The sequence below is a fragment of the Euleptes europaea genome, chromosome 5 (assembly GCF_029931775.1).
Source record: "Euleptes europaea isolate rEulEur1 chromosome 5, rEulEur1.hap1, whole genome shotgun sequence".
Taxonomy (NCBI): domain Eukaryota; kingdom Metazoa; phylum Chordata; class Lepidosauria; order Squamata; family Sphaerodactylidae; genus Euleptes; species Euleptes europaea.
In genome coordinates, this window is record NC_079316.1 from 83,738,613 (window position 1) to 83,754,324 (window position 15,712).

A 15,712-nucleotide genomic window follows, 5' to 3' on the forward strand; every position below is an offset into this window, starting at 1 on the left:
CAGCAAGCACCTCATGCTGCCTAGGGCACCCTTGGCTAACCCCCCGGCTATTTGGAGGGGAATAAGCAAACACTGGAGTCCCTGTAAGTGGGCACATTTAGTCAAGTGATCAATTCACACTCATAATTAATTGGCTAAGATTTCTTTAATTCAGTGATAATCTTAGATTGACAAGGAAGCACAATTTTTAGCATTAGGAACATGATTACACTTAATCTATACTGATACAACTCTGACAAACACAGTCTAATGAGCTATGAATTTACATAGTTTAGTACTGAAAGACACACAATTTTAAAATATATGTCTTGCCACTTAGCTGCATCTCTAGAACAGATAAATTAAAAAGGGGGGAGGCAATAATTTTACTTGTGATATTTCCAAAGAACTTTGGACCACGTACTTTCAAACAGCCTCTCCCCATATGGTTTCAGTGGAATTTGAGAACACTATTTAAGGAAGAGTTAAAATTGACATAACTGTAGGTGTCCTGGAACAGAGGGAGTTAAAAAGCATAAATGACTTAGTTTCTGACAGAATAGAGCCATCACACACATTTATGTACTAATGAACTAAATCAAACTGATACTATATAAAATGAGCTAGCTAAAAAGTTCTAATTTTTAAATCAAGAAATTCGTTAAAATGACTTGTAAATGTATCCACCCACAGTAAAAACAAATTAGGAAATGCAACAAAATATTTTGATATTAGATTATAGAGAGAGATGCCAATTGTAGCCAATTAAAGCTCATCCATAGCTAATAAACATGCACAATGAAAAGAACAGGAAGTAAGAACACAAGATTAACACCATGAAACCAACAGATGTAACCCTAAAAAAAATCAACTGCTTAATCCCGGTACAAATGGATTCACAGCTGTTTCTCCATCAATCCAAGGACTTCCACATACATGCGCTGAGCAGCATCTAGTCCCCAAATGAAGTCCCAATGGTCCCAGTCAGGAAAATGTTTGTAATAAATGAGATTAGTGATTCGAGACTTTAATAGCAGGATATCCTGAGGCGAGCAAACCCAGTCCTGTCCTCCACTCCACAATGCTATTGGCACTGTTATCTCTTCTATCCTATAGAAAGGAGGATCAGTCTGGAAAAAGGCAAATAACAAACAAAATTAATTTAATTCAATGCAGAAATTCCAGCTAGAGCAATATTTGAAATTGTGGTGAATCAATTTAATTCAGAAGACATATCGGCTATTTTTTTTCTCAGAAAGTCTCAATGCATATAATTACTTACGGAAGCTATATCAAGTTTTTCCCCCGGAAAGACTCCATATATCCATCATATTCTTACCTGGTTATATTTTTCTATATTTCTTGAGCCATAGTCAAAGTATCTGAATTCTCCTGTTTTAGTCAACTAGAAAATGAAATGGAAAACCCAAGAGTTGAATGAGTATATTAATATCTCACAAAAAGCCAAGATGAAGAGTTTGGGAGAGAGTACGTGTTAAGAATATTTCATTATTATAGTTCTTTACCATCTCAAAGGATTAAACACTGACATAAAGACAATTATCTAATTTTCAATTGTACTTTAGAAAGTGCAAGCATCTCTATATCTCCAAGCAGATTCAACCTTCATCCTTACAGCTGCATGCTAGCTTTGCTTTGCTTCCCAAGAACCCCTTTACTCTCAATTTTTAGGTGCGAGCTGAAGACAGTTTTATTCATGAAAGCATTTGATTAGTTGATTAGTTCTTCTGCCTACCAGCAGTTTTAAATTGATGGTTTTAACTAGTGGTTTTTATGTACTTTAAGTATTTGATTGTATTTTGTTGTTATTAACAATGCAAACTTCCTTCAGTTTCTATAAGGTAGAAAGGGTGGCTAATAGGGGTGTGCAAAAAACAACTGGTAAATTTCAGATTCAGGTCTAATGGCCTGAAATTTCCCCCAAATTCCCATATCGGGAATATCCGGATTCACCCCACAAAAATCTGGTCCATTAGACCCAAATCTGAAATAAACACCCCAACCTCTCCTCCCCCTCTCCCCTCCCCTCACTTACCTTCAATTCAAGAAGCCATGGTAGCTGCCACTGAGCTCCACATAGAGTCCAGAGGCAGTGGTAGTGGCCAGCACAGAGCTGCCTCCAAGCTCCACCGGAGGCATAAGAACGTAAGAACATAAGAAAGGCCCTGCTGGATCAGACCAAGTGTCAGGCCTTTGCCTTTTTTGCTGGAACAAAGGCTCTTGACATGAGTTAGGCCAGGTTCTGGCCACACGTAAAGTACTTGGTTCTCATGACTATGAACGTCTGTGTACAGTTTTGCTCATCCTGTTTTCTGCAGCTGTGGTAATGTTTAGTCTGTCTTCCTGGGAACCGCTTATCTTGAGGTTGCCTAGCAATGTTTACCTTTTCAGTCCGTAGTGTCTTTAATGTGTAACCTGCCTGTGTTCCCCATTACTAGCCTCACCTGCCTGTAGGCAGTCAGTCCTTTAATCTGTCTTTTGCTCTTAATAAAGTATTACTGTTTCAGAGCTACCTGCCTGGATGAGTTTGCTTATGGGATGCTAGGGACAGACGCCTGAAACTGACACCAAGGCCCACCAAGTCCAGCAGTCTGTTCACACAATGACCAACCAGGTGCCTCTAGGAAACCCACAAACGAGACGACTGCAGCAGCACCATCCTGCCTGTGTTCCACAGCACCTAAGACAATAGGCATGCTCCTCTGATCCTGGAGAGAATAGGTTTGCAGCATGACTACCAGGTGGCGGCTGGTGGTGAAGATATGCACACAAGGCTTGGCTGTAGGGTTGCCAACTGCCAGGTAGTAGCAGGAGATCTCCTGCTAATTCAACTGATCTCCAGCCGATAGAGATCAGATCACCTGGAGAAAAGTGGCCGCTTTGGCAATTGAACTCTATGGCATTGAAGTCCCTCCCCTCCCCAAACCCCGTCCTCTTCAGGCTCCGCCCCAAAATCTCCCACCGGCTGCGAAGAGGGACCTGGCAACCCTACTTGGCGGGGCCGAGCCTGACTTGCAGCTCTGCGTGGCCCACTGCCTCCAAGACCCACGTGGTGCCCGGAGGCGGTGGGAGTCGAGTTCTGTTCCTGCTTGTCCGGCCACCAGGTAAATGAGAGGAAGAGGGAGGGAGGGAAGGTGGGGAGTCTTTTTTAAAAAAAATTAAATGGTTGTGGGGCCAAAGCGGCCTGAAAAATGCCCCCCCCCAAATTGGCATTATTCGGGATACACTTTTTAACTCCATTTAAATCACCACCATTGTTTTGGTTACAGCTTTGCCGAATGCACACCCCTAGTGGGTAATAAATGTTTTTAATTAATGAAAAACTAGTGTGTGGTATTTTCACTGTTTTCCAACATTATTCAGCATAATGGATAAATGTCACCATATTCCTGAGAATGTCAGTTTATTTAACTCTTGCTACAACAGGATTTTGTTAAAGAAAATGTAGTTGCCATTTTGTTCATGATAAAGGAGTTGGCTGTAGTTAATTTGGCTGTAATTTGCCATACGTAGAAAATCCTGAGTGACCTCATTTGTACAATTTTCCTTACTACAAAATCCCTGGCCATCTATACTCAAGGGGGAAAGTTAGGTGATTGATCCACTATGTAGCAGCCCAGATTTCTTTCACTGACTGATTTTCATTCTTGTTTTTGTTTTTAATTACAAGAGAGAAGTTTTCTATTGGAGCAAGAACATTTCTGTGAACTTTTCATTTGTCACCAGTTTGCCATACATCTGGTTAGACAACCAGTACTTATTGGTTGGGTCTAGAATTTTCACTACTAAGTATGGTTATTTTGCCTCAAAAATAGAGCTGGAGGGTTTTCCCCTAAACAAAGTTATTATATTTCACTACTGTAAACAGACAACATTCAATTATAGTAACTATACCTGACTCCAGTGGAGAATAGTTTTCACAGATGTATAATCCGGGAATATTGATACATACACATCTGTCCGGCTCTGTAGGAAAGGATTTGTAGGTCATTTGACTTTTTTCTATTAAAACAGGACACAATCTCTCATGCACTACAAATGGACTTTAAGGCATGGATTCATTATAATAGCTACATTATCAGTCAGGCGCTACTCCAGACATTGGCAAGGCAGGGCATCTTCTGGGTGTGCCAGAACATAAAGAGGGCCATTTAATGCATAGTGCTGCCTTTTTTATTTATGGAGTATCCAAGAAAGGCAGTGGAAGCATGAGAAAATTTGTGGCTTGTATGCTATCTCTGTTCTAGTTTAAAGCATGGGGGCTGTGAAAGACTCCACCCCCAAAAAAAAAAATCCTATACTTTATAGTATCCTCCATGAACAGTCTCAGAGCAAGGGTTAGTTTCTTCAGAAAAAAAAGCATCATATGTCACTAGTGGCCAAGTGAAATTTCTGTGCTGGGGAAAAGTTTAGAAATAATAGCTAAGGGATCTTTCTGGAAAGTTGAAGAGATTTGCTAACTAGCAAGCAGAGGTACTGGGATGGCAAGGCTGTGAAGAGAATTCTAAGTGGAAGGACATTCACTAGACATCCAACCTGTCAAATGAGATAGTAAATTAGAAGGTACCCTTTAGCTCTGTCAAAAACCAAGTTGGCAACATGTCTTAAACCAAAGACTTGAGCAGTGGCAGGTTCGTTTTATATATGACTGTGGAAAATTAGTCAAACTAGTCAAGAAAGCCTGTTTGTACCAATATCAGAGGTAGGTAAGTCATTATTTCTTGTTATGTACAAGAGCTTGAAGGTCAATCTTACTGTTGTTTGAGCTGAAGTAGGCTCGGATACTGTATCTGCAACAAAATCTGTAAGACTTTTATCTCACTAAGAGACATGGTTCTTTGTTAGACTACGTAGCCAAAGTATGCGGGGCAACCACTTGAATCCAAAAGATTCTTTTTATTGCTAAACTTCAGTAATATAAAGGTGAGTTCCAGAACTTGTAAAGCAGAGTTTAACAGAAATGTATAGGCAAATGCAATACAATTGCTATATTTCAAAAGTATAAAGGCAATGATAGGAAATGACAGAATACAGTATGAAATGCAGAATTTAACAGTCAAATGATGTCAACACATATACAGCAATGTGAGGCAAGTATTCATTGACGTCACATGGGCAAGCAATGCATTCAAAAATTACAAACACTTCACATATGCAAACAGTTTCATCAAAGACATAGGCAAATCACATAAGCAGGCAATATGTAATATTGGCAGTGCTCAAACAGTTTTCAGTGAAATTCAAACTTAAACTCTAACAGTTTCAAATTCTAACAGTTTCAATGCAACTCAAAGTCAGAAAATGCAAAAAGTATTCAAACTTAAACAGGCTTAGCTCACAAGAATTCACAAAATACACAGATCAAATTTCCATATCCACACCCTACCGTATGAGAAGTCTACTTACAAAACCTCTGAAGAGGCTCACTCTTCAGCTCTTTTTATATCATTTTTCAAGGACTATTCAATCTGTGAATTATCTTTTAATCTTATTGTTTTGATTTGTGAAGTTGCTAATCTTATTGTTTTGATTTGTGAAGCCTGTTTCTCTAACACTATGGCCTACTCAAAGCATTATAACAAAAATTCTTTAACCTATTATATGTAGCATCAGCATTTCCATCAATTTATTATCTATATTCAAACCCTATACACCTATAATATGGTGTGCCCACAAAAGAGCAACAGAATAATCTGCTGTTGCGGGCCGGAGGGTCACACCAATTGCTGGTTAGCCAGCAACAGAGGGTGCAGTCAGGGATGTCCTACAAGCCCATCGCGCCTGCCCCCACCAACTCCAGAGCCACTGGCACCAGCAATAGCAGCGCCAGCCCCAGAGCCCCACCAGTCGCCACAAGTGTCCCATCTCAATCTGGATCTGTTCCTGGAGCCTCTGCCCCCTTTAGACCTCTTTTCAACTATTTTGGGCCCCCATCAATGGGCTATGTGAAGGCTATGGGTGCCCAAGGTTCCCAGAGCACATACATGGACCTGCTCTCTGTCATTGAAGAGATGGGCAAGGAGATCCGACCTACTTATGCAAGCAGCAAGAGTGCCATGGAGTGGCTGAAGCGAGGGATTATCCATGTCCAAGCACTGGTAAGAATGTTTGGCAGAGACAGAGCGCAATGCCAGGAGTCATTGAGCCAATACTGGAAAAACTGTAATAAAATATTTCTACTCCTTAAAAAAAAAAAAAAAAAGAATAATCTGCTGTTGCTGTCTGTAGACCTGACCTTCACCTTGCTCCATTCTACAGTTGCCTCAACCAATCCTCAATTGCACGGGACCATCCTCTGACATTCTTGAAAAAAGGGCCTTGTTTTCAAACAAGTTAAATGTGTACACTCTTCAAACCTTAATGTAGAATGCTAAAAATGTTTTTTAATACACAAGAATACCTGATTTAGATTTTTTTCATTAAATCCGCTGACAAGTAAAAGAGCTTGCTTGCAAAGCACATCCACTGGCTGGCAACTACATCTTCGGGCCAGAAACGCTTTCAGTCTTGGATTCAACAAACGCACTTCTTTTGTGCCAAATAAAATCTATATGAAAGGAGGGGAGTCTTTACTCCATGAATTGCTCAAATACATTTCTTAATACAACAATAAATATATTCTTATAGATTATAATACATATATGTGTGCACATGCACGCACATGTATACAAATGAAAGCAATGGGAGGACAGAGGGTTGCCCATTGTAGTGCCCTGATCAAATACTGTGGGGTGATGTAGTGTACCTGCACAGACGAATGCAAACAGAGAATACTCCCTTTGCATCTACAAATCCTGTCTGGACTCCCTCAGTATGATCTTGCATTTAAACAGTTACAGATATTTTTGTTGTGCTGCCCCAACAAGGGCATTAAAAAAACTGAGGCACTTCTGTGGATAACTAGGAACAATTTATGTACAAAGCTATCTGGAAGATTCAGAGAAAACTTGTGCGTAAGAAGTGCTGTTAAGTCACAGCTGACTCATGGCAACCCAGTTGGGTTTTCAAGACAAGAGGGGGTTTGCCATTGACTTCCTCTGCATAATGGCTCTTGGTGGTCTTCCATCCAAGTAGTAATCACAGCTGACCCTGCTTAGCTTCTGAGATCTGATGACATCAGGCTAGCCTGGGCCATCCAGTTTGAGGCAGAGAAAACTTCGATCACACAAATTACAGAAGTTGTCTGTATTTCCAGCTTCTCTTTCTTGTGCCTCTTTTCAGAAAACAGAAAACAACTAAAAGCAGTCTGTTACTGTACCACATGTGTGTAAAGTGCCAGCAAGTTGCAGCCAACCTATGGCAACCAAGAAGGGTTTTCAAGGCAAGAGACATTCAAAGGTGGTTTGCCATTGCCTTCCTCTGTAAAGAGACCCTGGTATTCCTTGGTGGTCTCCCATCCAAGTACTACCCGGGATCAACCTTGCTTAGTTTCTGAGATCTGATGTGACCAGGCTTGCCTGGGCCATCCAGGTCAGGGCATATTGTACCATGGCACTGCAAAATTGGTGCACATCTGCTATAAAAACATACAGCAAGGAAATCTCTTTCTTGTTATGGTCTTGGTAGCCAGATTGCAATATTTTCCTATGAAGTATTAATAGAGCAATTTGCAAAATTATTTTTAATTGGTCTTTCCAAGTGTTCTCAACTCTGTACTATCTATCTATCTATCTATCTATCTATCTATCTATCTATGTCAATATATAGTGTTCAAAGAAGACAGATGTGTCATGTACACAGGGGTTTGTTTGGATCACAAAAGTACTCATATCAGAAACCATTTTTACAGAAAGCCCTAACAGAACATTTGTTTTTCTTGCAAGACTACTGATCTTTTCGTATTTCACCTGGAAAACCAGTGTTTTAATACACAAAACATCCCGGCCATTTAATGGGATAAGGACTATATAGGGTTACCAAACTCAAAATGGGGCCGAGAGCTTCGCAGAATTACAACTGATCTCCAGACTACAGATATTAGTTCCCGTGCAGGAAACATCAGCTTTGGAAAGTGGACTCTATGTTATAGTATAGAGTCCTTGAGAAACAGGAGTCCTAAAGTGGCTTCAGATGCTCTAGGACTTCCATTTCTCTTGTAGTATACCCCAGTGATTCTACAGTATGTCACAGAGACTAGGAGAAAATTACCACCTCTTGTAAAGGCCAGATGTTGGTTGGAATGAGACTGTTGTTAGCGAGCATCCTCCTGTGGCCTTTCAGAGTAAATTTCTCTCCTTAACACTGAGAAAAACGTGAAGATGATTTTGAGATTTGTTTTAGGTTAAGTGGAGCATAATTGGAGAACAGCCACTTATACCAGTACAAATGTTTTGTATAAATGATTAGTAACACAAACCCACACACAGGAGCCCACAAATGTGTAAGGAGGGAGAAAGGGGAAGCAATAGGAAGCAGGAAATTCAAATTTAAAATCTGAATGTTGATGGGAAGAAGTGACCTTACAAGGAAGGGGATGAACTGGAAGAGCTGACCTTTGACCTGGACATACTGAGTTCCCTCCCCATATTCCATCTTCCCTAGGCACAGCACCAAAATCTCCAAGAATTTCCCAAGCTGAAGTTAGCAACACTGGTACTATGTTGTAATGTCTATACAGGTTGTGAGGTAAAACACATCTTAATTTTTGAAACCAGTTGACTCAGCATGATGAAGTGGTTAAGAGTGGCGGACTCTAATCTGGAGAACCTAGTTTGTTTCTCTACTCCTACACATGAAGCATGCTGGGTGACTTTGGGCTAGTTGCAGAACTCTCTCAGCCCCACCTACCTCACAACTTGTCTGTGGTGGGGAGAGGAAGGGAAGGCAATTGTAAGTCAGTGTGAGACTTTTTAAAGGTAGAGAAAATTGAGGTATAACTGTTCTTAAAAAAAAAAAGAATGTTAAAAACTGGATTTACCATGCTCACACTGTTCATATTACTTTGACTCAAGCACTCCAGTATAATCACACTGATAATTTGGTCATCATTTAAAATGAGAAATGATTCAAGTCGTTTGGTTTCTGGGGTTGGCAGCTTTTAGCGTAACAGCTTCAACATCAGGCAAACAAAATGGCCCAAGATCAAATACTACAGTGATTAATCTTGCTGTGTTGTTCCCCCTCCCATCGTTATGAATATGCACTTTAAAAATTATCATTTTAATTCCATATCATAATGTTGGGAATGGCATGATGATCATTATTATAAAAGAGCAGGAATATTGTTATCATACTGGAAAGGAATTATGAGGGAAATTTTCCATTTCAGTCAATGTAGGATGTCTGTCCCATATTTCCTATAGGGAAATAAAGTCAGCTTTCTGGAGAAGATTTATTTTAAGCAAATGGCACCACAAATGCTAAGGCCTCCCCAAGTTTAACTTATATTGGACAAAGAAGTCTGATTCTATGGACCCCGAAAAAGGTGCCCCCGTGCATTCTTCTCACCATTGTTGTCTATGGTTTTCTTCAAGATCATAGCCAGAAACATCTTGCTCCCTCCCTTGTTTGGAAGGGAGGAGGGGTTCACAAACATCCAGTCTAACAACGAGTTTGGAAGAAGTAAAAAGCTTGTCCCATTTGGTGTAATTTTGTCTGAGGGTTTTGCTTTGGACCAATAGTGTTAATGTGGGGAAAATCTAAACGGGCCCTATGGCAGACATGAGAAGAAGCCACACACACAGGCCTAATGGCAACAGAGCACCACAAGAACATTCTGGCACTCAGTTATATTCCCTTCCTTAGACCTTCTGCCCCTTCTTCTGTGCTATGGAGGATTGCCTGATTAATAGACAATCGGCTGACGCCTTCCTGGGATCAGATTGTCTCCCCTTTCCCCTTCCTTTCTGTTTCCTGGGAACCAGGAAAAAAAACTGCAAGCAGCTGGCAAAACAGCCTGATATATCTGATATTGTCAGGAGTGAAAATATTAAAGTCGGGAACTATTGCTTTTATGGTATTAGATATTGGGGTTTAACGCACGGCCAATTTGTCTCGCCTTTGTGCCTTAAAAGTAGCGAATCCCCATGGTCCACACGCACGACCGTCCAAGGGCTGTGCATCGGACCCACCTTAGTCGCGAACCGGGTTAAGCAATCCCTGGTTTCTAGCAATCTTTTCAGTGCTAAACCGCTACTTTTTTTAAATTTCGCCACATTACCGGAACGCTGACGTGGGTGTAATGACTCGACTAGCTCGCTACTAATGCCCCTTACTAATGCTTACTAATGCTCGCTACTAATGCCCTTTGATTGGATAACTCCTCCGTCCCGCCCCCTTTCCTGAGCGAGCAATTGCCGCTTCCAGTCTCCCGTCCCGCCCCCTTTCCTGCGCGAGCAATTGGTTGAGACGATGGTATACCGGAACGCTGGTGTTCCAAGAAAAAAAAAGGGGGAGAATCGCCCTTTGATTGGATAACTCCTCAGCCAATTCTTGGGCGATGTCACTCCCCTGCTATCCCACATTGCGAACTATCCCACATTATATGGTTGGTTCAAACGAACGGGGAGCCTCCAGCAGCTACTTGTTAGAGACTTATAGTGGGATGGGCTGGCGTCATGCGTTTGATTTTCCTTTTTTTTTTTTTCATTTTTGCTGGAAAAACTGGATTGGATGTCACACTCATCATTATGCACATACCTCCAGAATTGCTGGTGGCAACCGAAATACTTGTATAAGAGGACTCTTGCTGTAATGAAATGTATATGCCGGTCCCAGGGCAAAAAATATCTTAATTTTTTCGGCAAGTTGAGGCAGCACAGAAAGTGCCACAAAAGCTGTAATAATGAAAAATTTCATTTTGCACACTTACTTTAAAAAAAATTAATGCATTATTCATAGACAGATGGTTATTTAAAAACTTAGCATATAAAAACCTGAGGAGAAATTGCCTAAGTGTAAAAAGAAGGACCCTGAAGAGGCAGCATAGAAACATTCCAAATGAATAAATAAATGCCAAAAGCTGTGAATTTTATCTGAGGCAATGGGTGAAATTCATCTGAGGAAGCAAAAATCATAAATATTTGGGAGCTAAAAAAAATCCCATGAAATCTTCTTTTTAGAATTCATGAAATGCTTTTTAAGACAAGGCTTTACTCATTCAGACTGCATAGTATAAAAGTTATTAGATGATGCATTAGATAAGGGAAATTCCTGTACATACTGTAGATGCAACATTTTTTCAAGCATTTATCTATTGTTTAAGCATGATAACTACTCACAATGTGAATAAATTGCTGCTGGTAGGTTTCTTCTGTTATGTGCAATTTCCTGAGAATTGTTATTTTTTTTCTAACTGTCTCATAGTCAGCCACACCAGCTGCCTTTAAGGCCTGATAGGTCACTAGAGCTAGTTGTGTTAAGAACTAAAGGCCCCAGAATCACAACCCATTGTTGCTTCAGCCAGGCAGCTGCTCTTGCCATTCTCTCAAAAGCTCCTAACATCATCAGACAGGGGCATTTTTGGACAGGGGCAACCCATTCCAGAAGGGGGGGTAGATCCATGGCGGCTGGGAGGTTTCCGCCTCCTCAGAGGTTTCCCAGCTGCCAAAGAATAATTTTAACTCTTTTAATAAGTAAAAAGGAGGGAAATGCCCCCTTGCCTTCAAAAAAGGTGGCACAGCAACACCACTGCGAGAGTGGGCGTTCCTGGGGCAAAAGGGGTTAGGCAGCTCTGACCCCAGGAATGGCTCAGGAACGTGCTCCCCATGCCGGCTTGGGCTTTCCCTTCTGGGAATTCCCTGCCGGCGTGGCTGAGTACCTTGACTACTCCAGTACTCCAGACCCAGCCTTCTCTAGTCCTTGCCTGCTCCTGAAGCCCAAACTCTGCTCAGTGACCACCTGCAGGGTAAGTCTTGACTCTTGGGGAGACCAGCCTGAGGTCAGAACACTCCCCCACCTTGCTGGCTTGCTGCTAGATTCTAAAAGTCATTGTAGCTGGGTCTGGCTTTGTCCCCACCACCGTCAGTGGCACTACACCACTTCCGGAGTAGCCATGTTCACATCTGGCTGAGCTGTTAAGAGTGTCCCACCACTGGTCGGGCCCTGCATAACCACTTGACCAGTCCCAAGTACAATTTTATATGCTTGATCCATTTTATCTTGTTGAAGCAGTAATATGTTTAGGCTTCACAAAAAAGGTATTGAATATACCGCAGTTTTTACCAACATTTCTGAGGAGGCGGGTCAGGAAAAAAATAGGAAATTCACAGTATTTCCCCAGGGTTTCAACATTTCCAGAAATGGTACATTTCTAGAGATATCTAATCCAGACTGACCCAAACATTTGGGCTACAATAATTCTCAGAACCTTTTCTCTCCGTTTTAAATACCATTGTGCATATAACAGTATGGATTAGAAGGCAAACATATCTAAGAACAGATAAAACCAACCTCTTCCGCCTAGGTGAATGATAAACTTCGTGCTTTACATACCTATGGCGCCTCCCTCAGCATGACCAGCATAATAGATTTTTTCCTGTCCACTTTTTTGCAGAATAAAGTCTGTCATGGCTGGAATATCATAAATGCCCATTTCATGAAAACTGAAAAGGAGAACACACATTAATTAATATTAACTGCATTCATAAACCTTTGTTCATAAGCACTGCAACTGTTTCTAGTAAGAAATAGGAACATACAATACATTTCAATTTTGTCGGTTCAATTCTAACAGTATAGGTTCTTTTAAGCCACATGACAGATCCTTGACTATCAAACATGTAACTGTCTTGTGATGTTTAAAAACAGATTATTTATTCTACCAACTCACTTCTAATTAGTTCCCAACTAGTTTCTTAAATACATTCCTTTTGTCCATTTACATCCTTTTTAGAGTTCTGGATTGTGGTCCCCTATGGAGATGAGATTTTTGCTTTCTTGTTTGTTTGTTTGTTTGTTTGTTTGTTTTTGTTTGCCTTCCTTCAGAGCCCAAGATTCAGGACAAGTCTCCCATGGTGATTTATAACAGTGTTTTTATATTATTCTATACTAAGTCATGATTGTTCCATGGCATACACAATGGCTGCACAATGCAAATAACTTTATTCTGTATTGTCGAAGGCTTTCACGGTCAGAGTTCATTGGTTCTTGTAGGTTATCCGGGCTGTGTGACCGTGGTCTTGGTATTTTCTTTCCTGACGTTTCGCCAGCAGCTGTGGCAGGCATCTTCAGAGGAGTAACACTGAAGGACAGTGTCTCTCAGTGTCAAGTGTGTAGGAAGAGTAATATATAGTCAGAAAGGGGTTGGCCTTGAGCTGAATCATTGTCCTGCAAAAAGTATCAAAGGTAATGTGCTAATCATTGTCCTGTAAGTATCAAGATAATATGCTAATGAGGGTGTGGTATGTTAATATGGAACTATTGTATCCTGAAGTGATCTGTTAATGTGTGAAATCCAAAGCTAACCCGCATGGCTATTGTGGACTATATTACTCTTCCTACACACTTGACACTGAGAGACACTGTCCTTCAGTGTTACTTCTCTGAAGATGCCTGCCACAGCTGCTGGCGAAACGTCAGGAAAGAAAATACCAAGACCACGGTCACACAGCCCGGATAACCTACAAGAACCAACTTTATTCTGCCTTATGAGATTTCCAATGACAGATATGTAATTTTAGAAATTATATTATACAATCTCTCTTCCATATGATAACTTTAGTAGCAATGACCAATGATGGTCATTTACCCATCCTCTGCACTGCTATTCCTCCTCTTTTGTAAGCAATCATCTGCTTTGTTTTTTGAGCTGTCATTCTACTATGCAAATTTGTTGGTGAAAGAAATATCTCCGTCTGTCAATCACACACATGGTGTAACTACTAAATCAAAAAAGGACATATTGATTTTTTTAATGATGCCTGCTTGAGAAAGAGAGTTTATACCAAAAGCAGTTGTGGATTGAACTGAGTTTATTTCTTTTTTAAAGTGGCATGGAAATGCACATTCTAAGTGGGGACAGGAGACTCACTCTAATCGCGTATTCCTGAGCTGCGCCGCCGGCCAGGACAAAAGTACTCTGGAGGCCAGCGAAGGCCTGCACCGGCACAAGGGCCCACAGCACTGGTGTCCAGGCAGTATACCCCGGCGTTTGTGGCCCCAACGCCAGTGTGAAGGCCCAGACGCCAGTTGCTGTCCACTGCCATGGCAGTGCTGGTCTGGGACACCAATGAAGCCTTCTGCCGGCGTCCGGATGCCAGCAAAGGCCACGATGTCCCAGGAGGCTTTCCCAGGGTGTCATGGCGCAGGACAGGAGGCAGGGCTGCCATTAGGTGGCCTCCTAAGCCGTTATGGCTCGGGAACACCCCCTTTTTTTAGGCAGAGATATGCCACCTTTTAGGTGGAGTATCTCCCATGCAACCCTATGAGGGTTGCATGGATTTTTGGAACCGGGCAGAGGTTTCGGTGGGCCCAAAACCTCCTTAGGAGGCAGCCAAATAAAAGGTGAAAAACAGCACCTTAAAACTGATCCGATTCTTCAGCTGGAGCTAGTGCAGTTGATGGAACACTGGCTGTATATGTTCTCGGAGCGAGGTCCCGATAAGGAGTCTCACCACTGCATTATGTACCAGCTGGAACCTCCAGATCAGTCTTGAGGGCAGCCCTACATAGAATGAATTACAGTAATCCAGCCTAAAGGTGACTGTTGCATGGATAACTGTGGCTAGATCCAGGCGGGAGAGGTAAAGCACCAGCTGCCGGACCCGATGGAGATGGAAAAATACCATCTTGACCACGGCTGTAACATGAGCCTCCATAGATAAGGAGGCATCAAGGATCACACCCAGACTCTTGATGGCAGGTGCAGATGTTAATTGCATGCCGTCAAGTGTCAGGAGCCAGCACCCCGCCCCAAGCCACCCTGACAGAGCCACAGAGTCTTTACATGAGAGATGTTTGGCTTAGAATGCTCTTCTGGACAAGCCACGAGATAATTAATAGAATTCAATTGCTTGAGAACCTCTCCAGGGCCAAACCACATTACACACATTTAATTAACACTTTGCCAGTAGGGAAAAGGTTTCTCTCCACAGCAGTATGATCATAAATCGTTTTTGGCTAAACTGAGGTCTTTTTAAATGCTCTTGGGCAGTTTGCCACACACCACTCCAAGTGATGCAAAGTCTCTGCATATATTCATTTATGATATGGGAAGAAGTCTCAAGAATTCCTTCCCATTGTTGCTTTAAAAAACTTAAGAAGCCTCTGAGGGATCTTCCAAAAACCAATTCATTGAATGATAACCCTAAACTTTCTTGGATTGTATCATGACAGGCACACATATCAGAAAAAGTAAAGACTGATCCCAATCAGAAAAATGAGCAAGAGCATACTTCTTTAACATTTGCCCAATAGTTTTGTTCAGACATTCCACCAAGCTGTTATTCCACTAACAATAGGCAGGACTGATTCTGTGTTCAACCTTGAGAATCTCAAATGGCTTCTGCATCAGGACAGATGTGAATGCAGCAACCACATCAGATCAGTGATGATCTTACGAAATTCCAAGCAACAGCAAACAGGTATTAAGGCTCTGGCCACATTGTGGGCAATAATCTTTGTAAGGGGAATAACTTCACAAAAGTGGGTGCAAACATCAATGACAGTCAAAATTATTTTTTCCCCAATCGCATGGGCCAATAATATCCATTTCCCACTTCTCAAAGGGCTGGCCTTCAATAGGACACAGCTGAAGCAGTGCTCTATGTATGTC

The 15,712-nt window shown here is 41.5% G+C and overlaps 1 protein-coding gene and 1 pseudogene across 1 annotated transcript in view; one reads left to right on the top strand and one right to left on the bottom strand.

The window, feature by feature from the left end:
• Positions 1 to 875: 875 nt before the first annotated feature.
• Positions 876 to 15,712, bottom strand: part of LOC130477349 (lipase member M-like) — a 29,442-nt gene continuing 14,605 nt past the window's right edge. The window contains exons 5-10 of the mRNA XM_056849273.1: positions 12,433 to 12,542; positions 10,639 to 10,775; positions 6,401 to 6,547; positions 3,895 to 3,966; positions 1,319 to 1,384; positions 876 to 1,109 (exon numbers count right to left, since the gene is read on the bottom strand). Of these exons, the coding sequence (XP_056705251.1) occupies positions 876 to 1,109; positions 1,319 to 1,384; positions 3,895 to 3,966; positions 6,401 to 6,547; positions 10,639 to 10,775; positions 12,433 to 12,542 (766 nt within the window). The remainder of the gene's footprint in view (positions 1,110 to 1,318; positions 1,385 to 3,894; positions 3,967 to 6,400; positions 6,548 to 10,638; positions 10,776 to 12,432; positions 12,543 to 15,712) is intronic.
• On the top strand, positions 5,760 to 6,144 carry LOC130477773 (cyclin-dependent kinase 2-associated protein 2-like; annotated as a pseudogene).